Below are 19320 nucleotides of genomic sequence, written 5' to 3' on the forward strand. Positions count from 1 at the left end.
ACAAAAGAGCCACTAAATGCCAAATAGAAAGCACTGAGTATTTTGACACTCAATAAAATGCATAGATAGATATAGTCCACACGTTTTTTCTCTTACTCTGAGTGTGTTCAATTTCGTCTTTACTCTTTGAGATGTTCTATTTATCTACATTATATGTCACTTATACGACACTAAATATTTTCGAAAATATTAAAAAGCACCATACATTCCCAATGGTACAATACAAAATGCATCGTTGCCTCTTTTCGAACAGGTTTTGCATGTTGACGATTGTTTGCACATATTACGGGAACGTGCCTTTTAGACCCTCGTGTGTCCTTTAAACGTCCCCTTGGTGTGGGCGCGTTTCCTCGTGAACTTCAACCTCGGATATTTATTCGGTCTCGTGTGCGGGTTCGACGGGCAACAGATCCATCACCTAACTCTCGCGATACACGACCTCCCCTCATATATTAGGACACGCGCGGGGGGTCGCATCGTCCACTTGGAGCTGCGACGTCGGCTTTCCTGAAGGAGCTGCGTGTGCTTGCGTTAAGCTAGCAGCCATGTCGGACGCGGTGGTCAGTTTCCTGAAGGACTTCTTGGCTGGTGGCGTGGCCGCCGCCATCTCCAAGACAGCCGTGGCACCCATCGAGAGGGTCAAACTCTTACTGCAGGTAATCAGAAAATGTGGTGCGCAAAAGAGCAACAGTGAAAGTACGTCAAACACGGTGACGTAAATGCGAGTCATGCGTGTCAGTATGGAGCTGGGCCTGGCAAAAGAAAAGCAGGTGCTGAAATTAATCAACCAAATTTGGTTGTGTAGGCGTAGAAGTTACAGAATAGCGTGCTAATGAATTAATCTTATTTCGTGCGTAAAGGTTGGTTACGTAAGCCAAATGTGCGTCATGCGTATCAATAAGGAGCTGGGAGCCAACAAAAGCAGCTGCTTGTGTGCGTAAAAATGTGAAAATCGAGTGAGAACAGCTTATGAAACGAATCAACCAACGTTTGTGCGCGTAACATATATGCGTGTAAGTTAGTCATTTGTGCGTAAAACTTGCTGAGGTCGTACGTGTAAATTGAGCTGAGACTTTTGCTTTTTACGCACGGCGTTGTTGACGCTCACGTTTTCCAGTTACATTAATAATGCGTCTCCATTGAAGGGTCCGTCTTACACGTCTATGTATGTGAGCCAAAGCGTCATACTTGAATTCAGAACCCGACTGAAGCATAAGCAGTGAAAGCGAAGCGCTAAATTTAACTCGGGAGCTGTAACTTCATACTCGTTGCCGTTCTCGAGTGACACCCGCTCAGTGGTGAAGACCCTGCGTGGACAAAAATATTGGGTCACCCGGCCTGTGAACTTACAGGAAGTGACAAATAGAGGTCAGTGATGGTCTTTTGTTCATCCCAAAAGTGTTGAATGGGCTTGTTCTTGCTGTCCAAATACATCCAAAGCAGGCCTGCGAGTGGCGGGGAAGGAAAAGGCACTTAAACCAGTGGTTGTCAAAGTCCGGTCCTGCATGTTTTAGAATTTAGAGGTTTCCCACGTTCAACACAGCTGATTCATATATAAGCTAATCAACAAGCTCTGCAGGAGCCTGATAATGATCCTGATCATTGAATCAGGTGTGTTGGAGTAGCGAAACCTAGAAAAACAACCCTCGAGGACAGGACTATGTGACAACTGAGCACTAAACGGTTCAGAACCATACAAGTGTCCAAAATATCTTTGTAAGATGTAGAATGATATGAAATATGGTTCTTAGACATACTTCACCATATTGTTTCACCAGAAGAAATAATGGAGGGGGAGTGGCTGTAAAGGCATTGACATTATTTTCACTCGTGGTGACAATACTTTTTCGTAGCCAAAAAAAAATTCTCAGTCTAGTACAAAATTATTGTAAATATTTAACAAAAAATAAAGAGGGGAAAAGCTTGAAATAGTTTGAAAATGTTTGAATCAAGTTTATCGAAACTTATGTTATTGGTGCTTATGTATGTGGTCGCATTCATGAGCCACAATGTCAATGCTTCCCTTTTTCACGTTGATTTTACAAAACATCAACAACTGTTTACTGCGAGACGTGTACACGACTGGCTCCAGTAAACAGCCATAGATGTGAATAGGTCGGTTACGCATTTAGCGAGGCTAGCTACCGTCTATACATTCAATTATTTAAAGGGAATCTCTCTCCCCTTGCTAACATGGCTGCCACGTATGCCCACAAGAGCTTTTGATGGGAAAGTCACCTCTGCCAACATGGCCTCCATGTTGCCACATGTTTTACCAGCTTCTCTAGTCCTACTGTTAAGTCTGTTTTATCTCTAATGAGAGCAGCGGCGTGTCCAGTCTATTCCTGTTGATGGCGTCACAGCGCAGTTTACTGGCACTGAGACTTTTACAACCTACTTAAGAAGGGTTATTTGAGTTAACTGGACACAGGTATATGTCAATTGAATACAATTGCCTAAGAGCCTACTACAACTGATCAATATTAAGGAGTCTCCCCCGCCCCGAATTGCAGCCTTTATGCATTCTACAATGTTGCAATGTCAATTTGAATTTGATTTATTGTTCAGCCTTTAGTAGAGATTTGTTGGTTTGTGCAGGTCCAGCATGCCAGTAAGCAGATCACAGCTGACATGCAGTACAAGGGCATCATCGACTGTGTGGTGCGGATCCCAAAGGAACAAGGCTTCGTGTCCTTCTGGAGGGGAAACCTGGCCAACGTCATACGATACTTCCCCACCCAGGCCCTCAACTTTGCCTTCAAAGACAAGTACAAGAAGATCTTCCTGGGCGGCGTGGACCAGAAGACACAGTTCTGGCGCTACTTCGCCGGCAACCTGGCATCAGGCGGCGCGGCCGGCGCCACTTCGCTGTGCTTCGTCTACCCACTGGACTTCGCCAGGACGCGACTGGCCGCCGACATTGGCAAGGGGGCGGCCGAGAGGGAGTTCACCGGCCTGGGAAACTGTATCAGTAAGATCTTCAAGACAGACGGCCTCAAGGGGCTCTACCAGGGCTTCAATGTGTCCGTGCAGGGCATCATCATCTACAGGGCCGCCTACTTCGGCTGCTTTGACACAGCTAAAGGCAAGGGCAAATACACAACTACAAATGGTCCTTTGGTTCGTCCCATAGACGACTGAAAAGCTGCCTCGAAGAGTCCTCCCACTAAAATCAACTCTTAAACAATTATCGATTTATCAACGGGATAAATTTCTCTGTTTTGAAATATTAGCTAGCTGCAGCCCTATAAGAAAACAACACCCACACAATGTATCCCAGTGAACACCTTTCGGGTTCTTTAAGTAGTCGACTTGGTGAACTCAAATAGTGTAGTTGCGCTCACAAGTGGTGAAAAGGTAAATTAAAATTTGTATAGGTATATGCCAGCCAGGTAGAGCGGCTACACTGAATGCTAATGTACCACTTCAATGCTAGGTACTAGCATAACTACACTCATTTGTAATTTACTGCTTCTCTGCTAGGTAGCGCAACTACACATTGGTAATTTACCGCTTCAGCGCTATGCTAGGTAGCACAACTAAAGTAGGCTAATTATTTGTTAACGTACCACTCAACTGCTGAGTCGCGCAACTAGTTGTTTGCTAAAGGGTAAATCACAGCATTATATGATTGTGCTATCTAGGAGTGGAGTGGTAAATTACAAATTTGTGTAAAATTGTCTCAGTGGATTCATAAATTCTACTGTGGTTATCAAGCAGGCTATTTCGTTCCCTTATTAACAGAAAATACTCAGTTGTTTTGATCATACTTTACCTTCCTTTAGCTGACATGTGAGCCAAAATATGTTGGCGACTGCACGTTATAATTGTAAGTGCCTTTTGAAACCCTGAAGGACACTGTATATGCACATGAATAAAACAAACAAATACAAAGAAAAATACAGTACAAGGTTACAAGGCCGTTACGGTGAGTTTAAGAGACTTGTTGCGAAGGTCAGGTGGCAAAGACTAGCTAACTAGCTATACGGAACAGCTCACAGTTCACTTCATTACTGCCAACTGCAACTATCAAAAATAAGCCTTAATCTCTCATGTTGGATTACATTAGTTTAGGCATGCCAAATGTTTTGATTTTGAGGGCAGTAAGACGAACGACTAAGCAAATAACCCCGCCCCCCTAACAGGAATGCTTCCCGATCCCAAGAACACACACATCGTGGTCAGCTGGATGATCGCCCAGACGGTGACGGCCGCGGCCGGCCTGGTGTCGTACCCCTTCGACACCGTCAGACGTCGTATGATGATGCAGTCTGGTCGCAAAGGAGGTGAGCTAGTCGCTAAACACGTGACTTTGACATAGGGTTTGGTAGTTCACTGATAAATAACACGAGCAGCCAGTCGCCACGGTTATCCCGGGGTAAGACCTTATCACCCAGCCCTGCTGTCAATTATAGTGTCCTGTTATTTTATGTCATGCAGCTGACATCATGTACAAGGGCACAATCGACTGCTGGAGGAAGATCCTCAATGATGAAGGTTCCAAAGCCTTCTTCAAGGGCGCTTGGTCCAATGTGATCAGAGGGATGGGCGGAGCTTTCGTGCTGGTTCTGTACGACGAGATCAAGAAGTACACATAGGCCACCCTGGAAACCCGCTAGGATGCACGCTTGTCTTAATTATGCTTTTTGAACACGTGGCAGCCCCCGAAAAGATTCTGTACATACTCAGCAGCCACATTAGGTACACATTCACAGTGCACCTAATAAAGTGGCCAGAGAGTGCCAAGTCAGGCCAACTGTAACCAGCAACTGTCTATAATAAAGATTTACAGTTTCTCACCATTTGTTGCCATGACAACCTGTTGTCAAATGAAAAGTTTTTACTTTTTTTTTTTTTATATATATATATATATAAATAATTGAATTCATTTTAGTTTTCAGACAATATTACTTCAATATTATGGCAAGTTAAACTGTCAAAAGAATAAAAATCGGGACTGACATTTTTCTAAATGGAATTTAATTCAAATATGATTTAATGTCCTGAATTTACAGAACATTACTATTATATTAAAATATGTAAATACCATATTTGACATCAAGTTAATGGTAACTGTCATAAAAATATGTATATATATATATCCGCCATATTTAAAAAATAAATTAAAACATGAATACAAAGCAGTATATATTAAAATCACATTTTAATTGTGTATTTAAAAAACTACATGTGATAGAAAATTAGAACTCATTAAAAAAAAGTAACGCTGCCATATTTATTTCAAACCTTATAAATTAAATAATTATAAATTTTTAAAAATTACTTGCCGTCAAATGAATTTTTTAAATGCTAGTTTATTTATTGTTTTCAATATGACAGCATTACTGCATTTTTTTTTTAATGACAATTATTTTTACTTGACTTGCTATCAAATAAACACAAATGTGTTTAAAGGGATACTTTACTTATTTAGCCATTTTTGGCAGTCAAACATTATTTTGCCTATAATAATTTTGATATTTTCATGTACAATTAGTACCTTTTAAAAACATTTTGCAACTTGCTGTCGACTGAAAATGACATCACAAGGGCTTGGGTAACCAATCACATCTCAGCTTGTGAATGTCACATGGCCAAACCTAGAAAACAGGTGAGCTGTGATTGATTACCTGAACCCTTGTGATGTCATTTGCAGTCGACAGCAAGTTGCAAAATGTGTTTTTAAAGGTACAAATTGTATGTGAAAAATAATTAAAGTATCAAATTATAGACAAAATGAGAATTTTTTTTATTGCTATAATGGGCTAAATAAGTGAAGTATCTCTTTAAAATTTAATTAAAATGTATTTTAATTTACATATTTAAAAAAGCGGTGCTTTTTTTTTTTTTTTTTTTATATATATCACTATTATTTACCCTACTGTCAAAACTATCTCTGTGGCCAATTTTTCTCTTGTTTGTAATCACTCCATTATTTATTAAGGTAAAAATAGACATTTATTAAGGAACTTGAAAACGCATGCATGCTGTACAGTACATTAGACTAACAACAAAAAGGTGGGCGGGCCGCGAGGAGCGCTTTGGCCCTGGTTGCGTTGGAGCTTGCCGAGGTGACTCGTGTTCCCAACTGGGAGGTGCTTCCCCGGATGGAGCTCATGCCGGCGGCCACTGTGGATGAAGGCAACAAGGCAAATCTTACATTTGGGCAATCTACATGTCATATTCACACACATTATATTTCATATCATATGGAATTAAATGCATGTCAGCTTTAACATGGCTACTGCCATATAAAAGATTCAAGAAATTTTGACTGACAATTTGGTGTGTGTGCTCTGATGAGGAAGTCATACCGCTGGATGGAAGTATGTTGGTGGCGTTGTCGCACACTTCGCACGGAGTGGCCTGATATCTGGCTTGGCGCTGGTAGTCAGTCAGCTGGTTGGAACGTTTGAGTGCCGGCGTGGACTTGACGAACTCCAACCGCTTCAGGAGGGCCTGCGAAGAGAGCGACCATTATAAACTTACAAAGAACCTTCTCACAATCAACATGACTTATCTTACCGTGTCAGTCGGTGAAAACAACAAAACTGAAAAGTTTATGTACGACTCCTTTCAAATATTTTCCAACTGAGCTAATGTTACTTGTTGAGACATGTGAGTGATTGGAGAAATGAACCCGTGATCGCATATTCAATTACTGCACTCCAGGAATAGACAGTGTGACAATGAGTTGAAAGAGTGGACACTCTGGACCACATAAATTACTAATCACACGGCAACATAGCAAGATCACAATAATGTGGTAAACCCTATACTGTATAGAGATATAGCAAGAAACAGCTCATTTGTGTTAGTTCTCATGAAGCATATGTGCAGTTTATATGGGAAGAATCAGAAGAATGGCAAAGGTTGGACTTTCCTGTGATGTCACAGCGCCACCACCCGCTCCACCTGTTGCCATCTGTCCACGTCTGTCTCGTGTCTTCTTAAAATGTGCCCACACTCACACGAACTCAGCTCGACAACCACCTACACTTAAAGTGGACTTATTCCAGCATTGTTTCCAGAAATATACCATTTTGTGACAGTGGGCCCTGATTTAGTATAAGATAATTTGCTGGCATCGGGCAGAATGTTTTCAGGAAAACAAAAAAGGGCAATGTTTATTGAGCCATTAACATCCCAACAATCAAAGACAGCAAGCCATTTTATGTGAATCACTTAATCAATTTTTAAAAATAACAGTTACATTATATCAATACGTCAAAAAAGCTGTGGTATCAATAATTGACAAATCCGTATCAATATTTGATCATAGTATGATACGATACGTTGCAATATCAACTTTGTTGCACGTGTATCACATCAACATCAATCTACCATATCATCAATATTTGCAATGCTATGAGAAAATGTGCCATTAGAGAGCAAACAAGCTGAACTCACCTGGTTGTCCTTATCGATGCGTTTCTGCTCCCGCTGGCGGTTAACGGAACTGTGAGACATGTGCGGGGTGGTGCTCTTGCGGGTGAACTGGTTTACGATGGCGCCGGGCGCTAAAGAAATGCGTGAGAGCACCCGGAGGAGTCGCTGATTCTCGTGGTCGATGCGTTGCACCTCGTTGTTGTTGAAGGTGAAGTTTTTCCTGCTCGGCCGTCCTCTGCAGTGAAGGATGAGGTTGTCCTGCATGAGGCTTCCACCACTGGTGAAGGAGTCCATGTCTGGAACATAAAAAGAATGATTAATCCTATTTTATTAAATGCAATAAAGCGATACTTAACTAATTGAACCATTTTCGTAAGTAAAGTTTTTCTAGAATTAATTTGCTAACTTCATTATTTTTCATGTACAATAAATACCTTTCAAAACTAATTTTGCCACTTGCTGTCGACTGAAGATGACATCACCTGTGCTGAAGAAATGGGTAACGACCAATCACGGCTCACCTGTTTGATCAGCAAATTGAGCCATGATTTGTCAATACCCGGTTCCTCAGCACCGATGATGTCATCTTCAGCAAGTGGCAAAATTCGTTTTTAAAGGTATTAATTGCTCATGAAAAAATAATGAAGTTACCACATTAATTATAGACAAAATATCCTCTTACTGTTGAAAATGTCTCAATCAGGCTACTGTTCAGTTATGTCATTTATTGACAATTGCGAGATTACAAGTCAAAATGGCGATTTTATGTTGCATTTGAGGCAAATGTAAACAACAAAGGTGGCTGATTCCGATAAATTGTTTGTTCTGGTTAAACGCTTATTTATTTAAGTTCGCTGTACTAGTTGACTGCACTAGTCTGTAGTCGATCCAACAAGGATCATCTCCGATACATTGACAGTCGTACTGCACCTGCATTCAAGTTTCCCTCTGGACGGAGGCCGCTGCTGGCTCGCTTCCCCTTGGCGCTGCCCTCACTGGGCTCCACAAACTGCAGGTGCTGAAAAGGTGAGGAGGCCGGACTTCCCCCGTCCCTCTGCGAGTAGTCCGTCTCTTCGGCCAGTGACATCCTGTTGGATGCTCTGCTGGGGACGCGGGCGGACGGCTCTCGGCCTCTGCCCCTCGAGCCTCCCGGCGAACTGTAGCGGCTGGAGACGGTGGAGCAAGTGGGCGGCAGTCTGGCTCGGGAGGACCGCTCGCTGACTACCTCCGACGCAGAGTGCGAGGCCACTGGTTGAGCCCGGGTGTCGTCCGTGCTGCAGTCGCTGCCCCCGTCGTCTTCTAGCGCCTCGAACGAGCCGCTGGGAATCTCCTCTTCCACTTCATGTTCCTCGCTCCTAACTCCTCCTCCTCCCCGGTCTCTGTCATCGTCGCGGTCGCTGTCAAAAAAAGAGTGGTCGACGTCACCCTCTAAGTCACTTGGGTTGAACATGGCAGTCGGGGTGACCGTCGAGCGCGGCGTTTAAATCCAGGAAGACCAGGGACGAGTGTGCTCTGACGTCACTTCCTGGCAACGGTTACCGTGGGTCGTGGTTGCCAGATTGGGGCCTCCTCGAGACACATTTCACACTGCGAGCTAGGTCGAACCAGCCTCGAAGGTAGCTCGACCTCTGATTTAAAAATCGCATCATCGACCTCACGCATGTTGTAAAACCTGACACTATAGTTTTAATCAAAGCCGAACACTGATGACGACTTAGAATTACATCAGCGTGTCAATTACACTGATCAAATGCCCCAAGTGTTGATGTCAGCGGATTTAAAGGCTAATGTCAGCCCCTGACGCGGATGACGTGTATGTGCAAATGCACCATTTGATCACTAGATGTCACTCGTATTCAAAACACAAGAGGTCATCGTTTTTTTTTTTTTTAAACATATATTGAATATGGATGTCATCGTTGTACGTTGGACAATTTCACAATTTCTTATGAGTCACCACCACTAACATAAAATACAATAACTGTAGGACACTTGGTATAACATTGTGTACTTAACGTTATTAAAATAAGTCATAACTAAGTTCAATTTAAAAATGCACTCAACTGTTTTAAAACCGTTCTAAAACGTTAAATGCAAATGTATTATGCTGCAGACCCATCTCTATGGGCTGGGCATAGGGGGACGTGCCCGCCCACCAAGTGGAGCTTGTACATTACGTTACAGTACACTTTGTGAAACAAAACACGACAAACAACGTTTTTATTTTTATTTTTTTTTATTTATTATTTTTTGTGTGTATTGACTAACATCGTAAATTGTGAGAGGTCCTATCTGAACCCAGACAGGATTAAGATGAACTGTTGCATTTGAGCCAAGTGCTTGCAAGAAAGCATGCCATTTGTCGGGGAATACTCGTAAATTAGATGGACAAAATTTTTTTTTTTACATTATTTGTTATAATAATTTTCTGACCAATTAAGTGAACTGTGATCATTTCCCACAGCACACTTTTAGAGCTTGCATCACACAGCAAACTGGTTGGGAATTAATGGTTTACTTTAAACCATAAATTAGCACAAACTATGATGCCAAAAAACACAATTGCATTTCAAATATCTTCAAAATGTGTCTTTGCAGATACTCATGTACAATTCTGATGATGAATGAGAATTATAAGACCTGTTTGTGATGCCTTGTTTAGTCCAAGTTTGGCAAAACTATCATGAGCCAAAGCGGCTATAGCAAACATGAGCGCTGACAATAATAATATATTGTAGAAAATATTGTGCCACAAAATAAAAACAACTTTTTTGTTGTTGTTGTCATGTTTCGTTTTATATCATCATGGCTGTCCATCAGATTACTTTTGGCCTCTGGGGGAGACACATATTATAATATGCAGTTTGATCCCAAAACTCAGGTCCTTTCCAGCCACACCAACCCTGAGGAAAACACGAGATACACAAGTTAAAAACGTTTGTAAAGGAGAAATGTGGAGAAGCACCAATGATTTTGGAGGCCCACCTTCTCTGTGATGACCTGCAAGTCCTCTCCGCCCGTGTAATGAGGGTCCAGGATGAGGAAGCGAATCTGCCCGGTGGTCTCACTCCAAGCAACGCCCAGGATGGTGTGAGCTAAGACCCCCCCACCTGAAAACATTTATGGCAAATGTCAACATATAGGTACATCTCATTATTTTAGTATAATGTGAAAAATGTATTCATTCATATTTTAGATTACTAACGCTTGTAGCTAATGAACACCCTAAATTTACTACGTCAAGAAAATTGTTTAGACCTCAGTGAAGCTCACCAATCATCACAGGAGTGCCCTCAGAGAGGAAGTGGTTGGCCAGTTCTCTGCCTTTGGAGGCCATATCAGAACCCTGACTGAAAGTACGAGTACTCATCATTCCACGAATCTATAATATAAATCCATCAGACAAAGGGTGCAAGGCGGACAAACCTCACAAACAAAATCTTGGACGTGACCCCCAGGAGTTGGTTGAGGACAGCGTGAACCTCGAAGGATCCAATCCACTGACGCGACCCCACAAAGGACCCTTGCTTGTCGCCAACATCCACTAAAGCCTAAAAAATACATTCAGGAATGCCTCACAAGATGGCCGCATATGACATGAAATGGCAACTAGCCACATAATGGCAAACACATTACTGTACAGTGTTTCTTATGTTAAGTCACTTCGTCATCATCTCCTGAACCCTGTAGAGTAGTACGCTGGATATAAAAAGTCTACACCCCCCTGATAAAATGTCAGGGTTTTGTGATATAACAAAATCAATCACTTCAAAATCTTCTCCACCTTTAATGTGACCTAAAACCTGTCCAACCGAACTGGAGAAAAACAAACTGTCAAGCTGTCAAGAGTTTTCAAGTAAAAATAAATAGCTGCGCTAATGTGGTTGCACAAGTTTGCACACCCTCTAAGAACTGGTGATGTGGCTGTGTTAGAAGCAATCACATTCAAGTTCATGTTTTTTCACAATTTTAGTTGTTTTTTTTTAAATTATTTTTTTTCTTTATTTATTTTTTTAATTTGGTTAGTTTTCACTATAATAACCTTGCCTCAAACTGGGGACGGTAACTTGAATGGCAGACTGCTGTCAAGGGTTAGCATCACATTTGAACCCTTCAAACCATACAAAACAAAATATCAGTCAATAGTTTGGACATGATTTTTTTTTTTTTTTCAATAATATCCTCCTGACTACCAGGGAAAAAAAATATTGTCCAATCATGTTTATTTTGATATTCCCCAACCTTTGTGAAGTAACTGGAATAATGCAAAAGAAATTTTGAGGAAAAAAAAAAGTTTTTATTTTTAAGCTATGTGTCCACTACAGAGATTTAAGTTTTTTTTTAAACTTAAATGCTAGGCTCCAATACAGTTAAAATAATTCAAACAATACTTTAATCTGTTCTTAAGAGTCTTATAGAAAACATGCTAACAACATTTAAAGCCTAAATTTGTTCAATAAAAAGTGTTATACACTTACTTTTCCTCTTCCCTAAATAGTTCTTGCATTGAGGGAAGCCATTTTCTTTTATGATGCAACCAAAGGTAGCAAAGCCCTACACATGTGGTATCATTGGAAAGCTCTGAATGTCCTCTATAGAGCACAAACGGAGTTAATTCAATTGTATGCACTGGGTGGGAGATATTCAGGTTTAAAAAGGTCCACCACAGAGGACAAATTTGAATTGCTGGTAGTCAGGAGGATATGACAAAGTGTGTCCAAACTTTTTGACTAACAATTTATGGAAAATTACTAACAATTTACGGGAATGGAGAAAGAAAAAATCAAATATTTGCTAAATAATAATACAAAAATAGTTGCAAATTGTATTTTCTTCTTATTGAAACAGCATAAATAAATTTGGTCCCATTCACATTACCTGCTGGATCTCCTTGTGAGTGGGCACAGACCGCTCCACGTAGCCTTGCTGTTCGAACCAAGAGCAGATGGTCTGCAGGGAGCGATAAGCACAGCCCCAGCCGTTGTCGTCCATGCGGTCCTGCATGTAGTGGTGGTAACTGTACAGCCCCTGTACCAAGTACACCTGAAACACAGAAGTCATCAGACTGCCATTCCAGAGAGTGTCTGAATAAATACTTCAATAAATTTACCTTTCCATCGTCCAAGGTAGGATGCGTGAGGCCCAGGTGAGGGTTTCGGAGGTATCCGTCTTTGTAGGGTTCATTGGGGAAGTGATAAGCATTGGCTCTTCTAAAATAGGGCCTGTCTTCTGGTAGTTCAAAGCGCTCATGCAACTCCTAGCCAAGCAGGGAAAGTAAAAATATTCAAGAATCCAATTTTAAAAAAAAAAAATACAAAAAGCGGTGTTTCTGATTGTTTAAAAATTTTCTTCCATCATCAACAGATTAGATCATACACACAATAAATACAGTAGAGTACATGACTGCAGCGTAAGGACCAAAATGTAAATCTAGTACATCACGTGTGGGTCACTCTCACTGATGTACCTTACGCTGGTTCTCCAGTTGGCTGTCGGGCACCCCAGCAGGATAAACCACCGTCACCAGTCCCTTGGGTTCCGGAAGCAGAAAGTGAAAAGGCTCCGGGACCGATAGTGTAGTTCCCTTCATGTGGTGCAGTGTCTCTCGCTCCATCTCATGTAGTTGATGTGTTAGTGCCTCCAACAAGCGCTCACAGGCACTGTATAATGAGATAACAGAGTGTTTAAATTGTAAATTCTAAGCTGTTCTTTGAAACAAAAACAAAAATGTTTTAATTGTGATGGTTACTCTTTGATGGTGTCAGTGGAGCGGATGTGAACAACACAGTCCATGGGAAGGGTTGTGGACAGGAAGTGGGACTTCTGGATGTTTCTGCAGAGGATGGGGGCAGGGAGGGGACCTGGCTTTGTGACCTCCATCATCAGGTTCAAGCTAATCACTCTCTGGATGGCAAACAAATTAATAATGTGATTGTCATTCTGTATGATTAGCTATCATACATTATTACGGGTACTCAAAATCAAAGTCTCATCTCGTGCCTTACATGCTACATTTGTTGCACTGTATATGCGATTCATTTAGTGCTTATGAATTGTACTTATGACATCTAATGAGAAATTTAAATCAAACATATTTTTCAAACTGTGGTACTTCTAATAGAGCAGTAAAGACAATGACAAAATACAAAATGTTCACATACTGCTCCCAAGTTCTTTTTGCCCTTCTTCTTCGCAGACTTTTTGCCAGCCAACTCTTGTTCATCTATCCTGAAATGTAAGCAAAATAGAATAGAAACAAATGGAATGCATGTAAGATAACAACAGAAACAACTTACTGTATCCATTTATGTAGTTCTTCACACAGTGAGCTTGCATTTATTTCTTTCGGAGTCACATAAACATGTTTGTTTGGCCAAATAAACACTGGGCTGTCTTGGACTCTAAGGACGATGGATTCTGAGTTGACCTGAGAGCGTAGGTTATCAAATGTTCTTGAGATGGCTTTGTGCATAAGCGTCACTGAAAAAAAGGGGGAAAAAAACATGACTTTGTGTTACTTGCTACATTGTTACATGAATAGGACTATGAATGAAGTTGTGCTGTCTTTGACTGATATTAAGTGTAGTGCTGTACGGTATCAGTCTAGGATGTGGAAACATTGGTATGACTGCCTGATGACTGTATAACCGTCCCTCTGTTTTTATTGTTTTTATTGTTCTTTGATGGTGTATATTTTGTCATTCGTTTGTATTGGACTTAGAGTCTGGAATAAAGTTGAATTGAAATACTGTATTTGAGACATCTGGATGATGAAAATGTCAATTTCTTCAAATATTTGAACTGTTTTCATCCATTTTCTGTAGCGCATGTTCTCAATCTCATTATGATCTACCATGAATGTGGGACAAAGCCAGAGTTATACATAATATCAGTTTACCCTCACAGGCTTCCGTAACTCAGTGGATAATATACTATTTGAGAGACACTAAACCTTTAATTAACTCAGAATGACGTTCTATCATACCATCTGTGCTGTCCATGAGACATTTGAGCTCGAGAGGTCCTCTCATACGGATGATGTCTCCTGGCTCGAAGCTATTTGAATCACCAATCTGAAATACAACAAAACAAAACAGCAGCTGGCCGTGGAAGTTTTACATTCACAATGTGGAAAGCTAGCTACAACGTGCTGCCCGTTGACGACTTTCTACGAGACAATAAACAAACTGGGTTAACATGATCACAGTAACATGAGAGCTCTTAAATAATAGTCATGCCCACCATAGTCAGGTTTTGTTGGGAAAAAGTAGAAACACGAAGCTGGGTTGTTTATTCACAGGAGGCTGCCATGTCTGTTAAACAGTCATAAACGTGTCCCTTTACGCGACATTTGATTGGGCCTCGATATCCCCTCCCACCGGTGTTGCATTCAAGGTAGCTCGTCATTTTAGGAAAACAGTAAACGTTAATTTCGTTCATCTAAATTTCGCAACAACGACTGAATAGCTTCAAATGTAAACATTGTCGATATAAGAAGTTCTTTTCATACAAAATAGAGCTCCTGACTACAACAGAAATTCATACATTTTAACAATTATTTTACAATGTTCACATAACTCCTTGTTTTCCCCCACATACAGTAAAGCGGTTCTCAGGTGTTTGCGGGCGTTGCAGTAGAGGCCTGGCAGAGCCATCACCTGGGATGAAATCCAGCGTCCGGTGATTCATTCTTTAGGCTGTAATTGGCTGCCAAATATTTGCAAACAAGCATTAAAACGTGAAAACTTGATGTTGCTGTTGATTTGTCCTATTACTTTTAATTGCATAAAAAATGGGACGCATACTGTATATTCACACTGTCAATTCCTGCACCGTTCACCTGATTTGGATGTCTGTAGTCTGTAAATGCACATCTGGTTTGTTACATTTCAAATCAATTCTGGTGGTCTTCACAGCCAAAAAGATGAGAGTTGTGTCCATGTCCCAATATTTATGGACATGACTGAATGTGACCGATGATTAGCTGAAGAGTTCAGAAAGTCCGCTGCCTCTCGCCCAAAGTCAGCTGGGATCGGCTCCAGCACAACCGTGACCCCAGTTGGGATTAGCTGTACAGAGAATGGATGCATGGCTATAGAAGTAGAAAAAAAAAATCAGGGTAGGCGTACTAGAGTTCTTGTCTTGTCAAGTCACATAAACACTAATAATCCATCCATTTTCTTGACCACTTATTCCTCACAAGGGTCGCGGGGGCTGCTGGCGCCTATCTCAGCTGGCTCTGGGCAGTAGGCGGGGGACACCCTGGACTGGTTGCCAACCAATCGCAGGGCACACAGAGACGAACAACCATCCACACTCACACACACACACACACACACACCTAGGGACAATTCGGAGCGCCCAATTAACCTGCCATGCATGTCTTTGGAATGTGGGAAGAGACCGGAGTACCCGGAGAAGACCCACGCGGGCACAGGGAGAACATGCAAACTCCACCCAGGAAGGTCCGAGCCTGGACTCGAACCGGAGACCTCAGAACTGGGAAGCGGACGTGCTAACCACTCAACTACCGTGCCGCCAATACTAATAATGTATACATAATATCAACAACAACAATGTGTTCTGACTACAGAACCTATGGGGTTTTCAATAGGCTGCCATATTGTTGATATAGTTCTATTCAATAGGGGGAGGTTATACATCTATTGTATACATCCGTGACTGATGGGTCAATATCTACGATGGAGGCATACAATATGCAATTATTCCAGCATCAATGCTCATGTCACTCTTCTTATGCAACCTGGGAAAACATGCATTGACATTTCCTTTTTTGCACTAACATTTACAATATTTCCTTTACTGTCTATTAGTAGCGCAAAACCAACATGAGTAGTAATACGCTCGGCACTATAACAGAGAAGAGTGAAAGTCTTTCTTAGTGCTTTGCCTGTTTGCCTCGGGCGACAACACGGCAGCCATGCATGCAAGACCAGGCAGATTGAGTGGACACAGGATTGGAGTAACTGGATAGTAGCACTGCATTTACAAATAGGAGCTCTAAATCCATCAAAACAGCAAAAAAAAAAAAAAATTCGGGAATTACAATTATTTTAAATTTCTACTGAAAAAAAAGAGTGATTTTGAGGAATGTGTTTGTCAATTATTTGCCTTTTAAACATTTGGTCACAAAGTGGCCAGAAGTATTTACCTAATAAACTGCATAGTGACCAGAAATTTATCAGGGGCAGGCCATTATTTGTACAAATGTGTTTTTTTTTCTGATAATATTTACATTATAAAATACATCTGACCAATAACTAACTGATTAATTAAAACAATTTACTTTTAAATGCAGGACAACACAGCAAGATGGATAATTGTCAGTGTATGACCAAAGGAAAAAACAAACAAACAAACAAACAAACCCCAAAACACCTACATTGCATCAACTGAATGGCCATTTTGCTTCTCTTTCTGGAGTGCCCACCTTGACCACATGGGGGCACTATAAGACAGCCCTGTAGCTCTCCTCAGTTCCTCTCAGCTCCTCGCAGAGGATAAGAATTTTAATTGTTACGTGTTGCCACACCTCTTGTGTTGAAATGTTGCTTATATACTGTATGTATATATACGCAGAAAAGAAGATGGTAAGAAGAGGTGTACTGTTTTTTTTGTGTTTTTTGTTTGTTTGTTTGTTTGTTTTTTATGTGTTAGCGTTAGCATTAAGCTAGTTGACCAAGCCTGAATTATGCTGTAATCTAAATAAACAATGTGTAAGTCCTCTAGTTTTATTTTCAGTTTTTTGACAGTTAATTTCAACTGGGAGAAGCACTAAACAGCTTGAAGCCGCTTTTTAGAAGAATTGCTCATTATTTGCCAAAAAAAAAAAAGCGGACAGAGACAAAAAATATTAAAATAAAATAAACAAGTAAAACAAACAAACAAACAAACACGACATTGGGTTAGGAGTGGTGGGAGTGGCTTAAATTCTAAACACTTATAGAAGTGAGTGCAAGTGAGGAGCCCAGGAAGTTTGCAAGGTCATAAGAGTTTTATAGCGATTTACGGCAGGGGTCACCAACTCCAGTCTTGGAGGGCACCTATCCAGCATGTTGTGGATGTTTCCATCCTCCGACACACCTGATTCATATGATCAACTCATTAGCAAGCTCTGCAGAAGCCTGATAACAATCCCGGTCATTTGAATCAGGTGCATTGGAGGAGTGAAACATCCTCAACATGCTGGAAAGGTGCCCTCGAGGACTGGAGTTGGTGACCCCTGATTTTGGGAGTCACCCCACATCAAGCAACTAAGTCCCATAGATGTGCGTCTACTGACACAAGCTAGTGAACTGACACCTGCACATGGACAAAAACTAATGAAATTACTAAAAATAAAATTGTTACGCTCCTAAAACTAAAATTAACTATAATTGTAGTGGAATGTCCCTCATTTTTATTTTTGTCAATTGCATGTTCTTCAACTTCTGAGTTTACGTTCCACAAACACTCTATATTAGTTAAATAATAATAATAATAATAATAATAATAATAATAATAATAATAATAATAATAATAATAATAATAATACATGTTAGTTAATACTAAAAATAATACAAACTAAATTAAAATGATCACTTTTGAATAAATAAAAACAAACAAACACGCTCTATGGACTAATTAATACTAACAATTTAAAAACACAGTCAAAATAAAACATAATGAAAAAAAATATGACGCTGCTCTGTCGGCAGTATGTGTTGTGATATTTATGACACATGATATTGTTGGTAAATCAAATCCTAAAAAAAATGAAGTGTCAATTTGAAATATGGTATTAATTTCTTCAAGTGGATATAATTAATTGTTGTGAAGGCCACTATGTGAGGATTTATGTTACGTTCTTCGATAACATTTGCTTCACAACAACATAACATAATGTTGCTCAGCTGAAAAACAATAACACAGAGGAGGATTTATTGAAAATATGTCTGGAGGACCGCCCTATACTGTAAACGTCACAATCTATCAGGAACCAGCTTTGCTTGACATTGACCTCACTGGAATCTATTGCTGTTTATCTTTGGTGAAATCTCACCATGTCGACCTTGATTTGCAACAGGGCCATTGCTATCTTCTCCGCGTTTCGTAAACAAGATCCGTGCCCTGGTTGAATATACAGAATAAGAATCATACTGTGAGCTGGGAAGACAATGTGCACATACACGATACATCCAGAAGGAAGACATAAGCATCACATACATCTTCTGCTTGTGTGTGATGACACTTAGCTGGATAGATGTAAACATTGTGAACATGCATTATTTTTCAGATTGAAATTTCGTGACAGATGTCTATGCAAGGTATATATATATATATATATATATATATATATATATATATATATATATATATATATATATATATATATATATATATATATATATATATACAGGAGAAAAAAAGAATAAATAGCACAAGATTAGAAGTCCCGTACAGTAAAAGTTTGTCATGAAAAGTTTGGAGACACTTCCGCATGATTCTCAATGACAAAGTGTCCTCGAACTTTTCAGCGGTACTTCATGTATCGCACAACGATGCATGTCTGACTGTACCTGTCTATAGTGGGGTACACACATACCAACTTTTATCATCAGGAGATTTTAATTTCAGCGCTTTTGTTTTTTTAGCATGGTTACAAAAAAAATAAATAACTCAGAGGCTTGGTTCCTAAAAAGCATATTTAGTAGGGGTGTTAAAAAAAATCGATTTGGCAATATATCGCGATACTACAGCACGCAATTCTCGAATCGATTCAATAGGCAGCCGAATCGATTTTTGAACATCCATTTTTGATGGAAAAATATTCAACAAAACGTCTAACTTTCACACCTTAAGCATGAAGAATGTTATATTAATTGAACATTAAGCCTTAATACTTTATTTCAATGCTGTTGAAACATGAAA

At 40.3% G+C, this 19320-nt stretch overlaps 3 protein-coding genes across 6 annotated transcripts; 1 reads left to right on the plus strand and 2 right to left on the minus strand.

Moving 5' to 3' along the window:
• The first annotated feature begins 345 nt into the window (after positions 1–345).
• Positions 346–4802, plus strand: slc25a4 (solute carrier family 25 member 4). Of its 3 annotated transcripts, none has more exons than XM_077524664.1 (4): positions 346–656; positions 2599–3085; positions 4146–4286; positions 4441–4802. In XM_077524664.1, the coding sequence occupies exons 1-4, from the start codon at positions 546–548 to the stop codon at positions 4596–4598; spliced, it is 897 nt and encodes a 298-aa protein (XP_077380790.1). In that variant the 5' UTR covers positions 346–545; the 3' UTR covers positions 4599–4802. The 3 variants fall into 3 exon arrangements, with proteins under 3 accessions (XP_077380790.1, XP_077380792.1, XP_077380791.1); XM_077524666.1 differs by lacking the exon at positions 346–656 and adding an exon at positions 1066–1368; XM_077524665.1 differs by lacking the exon at positions 346–656 and adding an exon at positions 1609–1716.
• Positions 4803–5823: 1021 nt separating this feature from the next.
• Positions 5824–9149, minus strand: cfap97 (cilia and flagella associated protein 97). The gene is made up of 4 exons (XM_077525581.1): positions 8320–9149; positions 7411–7685; positions 6315–6459; positions 5824–6129 (listed from the first exon to the last, which is right to left on the minus strand). Exons 1-4 carry the CDS (start codon positions 8837–8839, stop codon positions 6005–6007), a joined length of 1065 nt encoding a protein of 354 aa, XP_077381707.1. The 5' UTR covers positions 8840–9149; the 3' UTR covers positions 5824–6004.
• Positions 9150–9633: 484 nt separating this feature from the next.
• ufsp2 (ufm1-specific peptidase 2) lies at positions 9634–14744 on the minus strand. 2 transcript variants are annotated; one of them, XM_077524662.1, is made up of 12 exons: positions 14632–14744; positions 14375–14462; positions 13686–13869; positions 13551–13617; positions 13139–13293; positions 12857–13049; positions 12500–12646; positions 12268–12432; positions 10816–10940; positions 10663–10739; positions 10375–10499; positions 9634–10292 (listed from the first exon to the last, which is right to left on the minus strand). In XM_077524662.1, the coding sequence occupies exons 1-12, from the start codon at positions 14632–14634 to the stop codon at positions 10206–10208; spliced, it is 1416 nt and encodes a 471-aa protein (XP_077380788.1). In that variant the 5' UTR covers positions 14635–14744; the 3' UTR covers positions 9634–10205. The 2 variants fall into 2 exon arrangements, with proteins under 2 accessions (XP_077380788.1, XP_077380789.1); XM_077524663.1 differs by lacking the exon at positions 13686–13869.
• Positions 14745–19320: the final 4576 nt, after the last annotated feature.

This window comes from Festucalex cinctus, chromosome 6 (genome assembly GCF_051991245.1).
Source record: "Festucalex cinctus isolate MCC-2025b chromosome 6, RoL_Fcin_1.0, whole genome shotgun sequence".
NCBI classification, from domain to species: domain Eukaryota; kingdom Metazoa; phylum Chordata; class Actinopteri; order Syngnathiformes; family Syngnathidae; genus Festucalex; species Festucalex cinctus.

Bases quoted from the DNA above. Each gene is read 5' to 3' on its own strand.
- cfap97 (XM_077525581.1), bottom strand. From the start codon at position 8,839: ATGTTCAACCCAAGTGACTTAGAGGGTGACGTCGACCACTCTTTTTTT. The intron at 6,460-7,410 runs GTGAGTTCAGCT...CTCTCTTCGCAG, and splicing joins GCATCGATAAGGACAACCAG to GCCCTCCTGAAGCGGTTGGA. The intron at 6,130-6,314 runs GTATGACTTCCT...CTTCATCCACAG, and splicing joins CAACATACTTCCATCCAGCG to TGGCCGCCGGCATGAGCTCC.
- ufsp2 (XM_077524662.1), bottom strand. The intron at 12,647-12,856 runs GTACATCAGTGA...CTGCTTGGCTAG, and splicing joins AACTGGAGAACCAGCGTAAG to GAGTTGCATGAGCGCTTTGA. The intron at 12,433-12,499 runs GTAAATTTATTG...TCTGTGTTTCAG, and splicing joins CTACCTTGGACGATGGAAAG to GTGTACTTGGTACAGGGGCT.
- slc25a4 (XM_077524664.1), top strand. From the start codon at position 546: ATGTCGGACGCGGTGGTCAGTTTCCTGAAGGACTTCTTGGCTGGTGGC. The intron at 657-2,598 runs GTAATCAGAAAA...TGGTTTGTGCAG, and splicing joins GGGTCAAACTCTTACTGCAG to GTCCAGCATGCCAGTAAGCA. The intron at 4,287-4,440 runs GTGAGCTAGTCG...TATGTCATGCAG, and splicing joins GCAGTCTGGTCGCAAAGGAG to CTGACATCATGTACAAGGGC.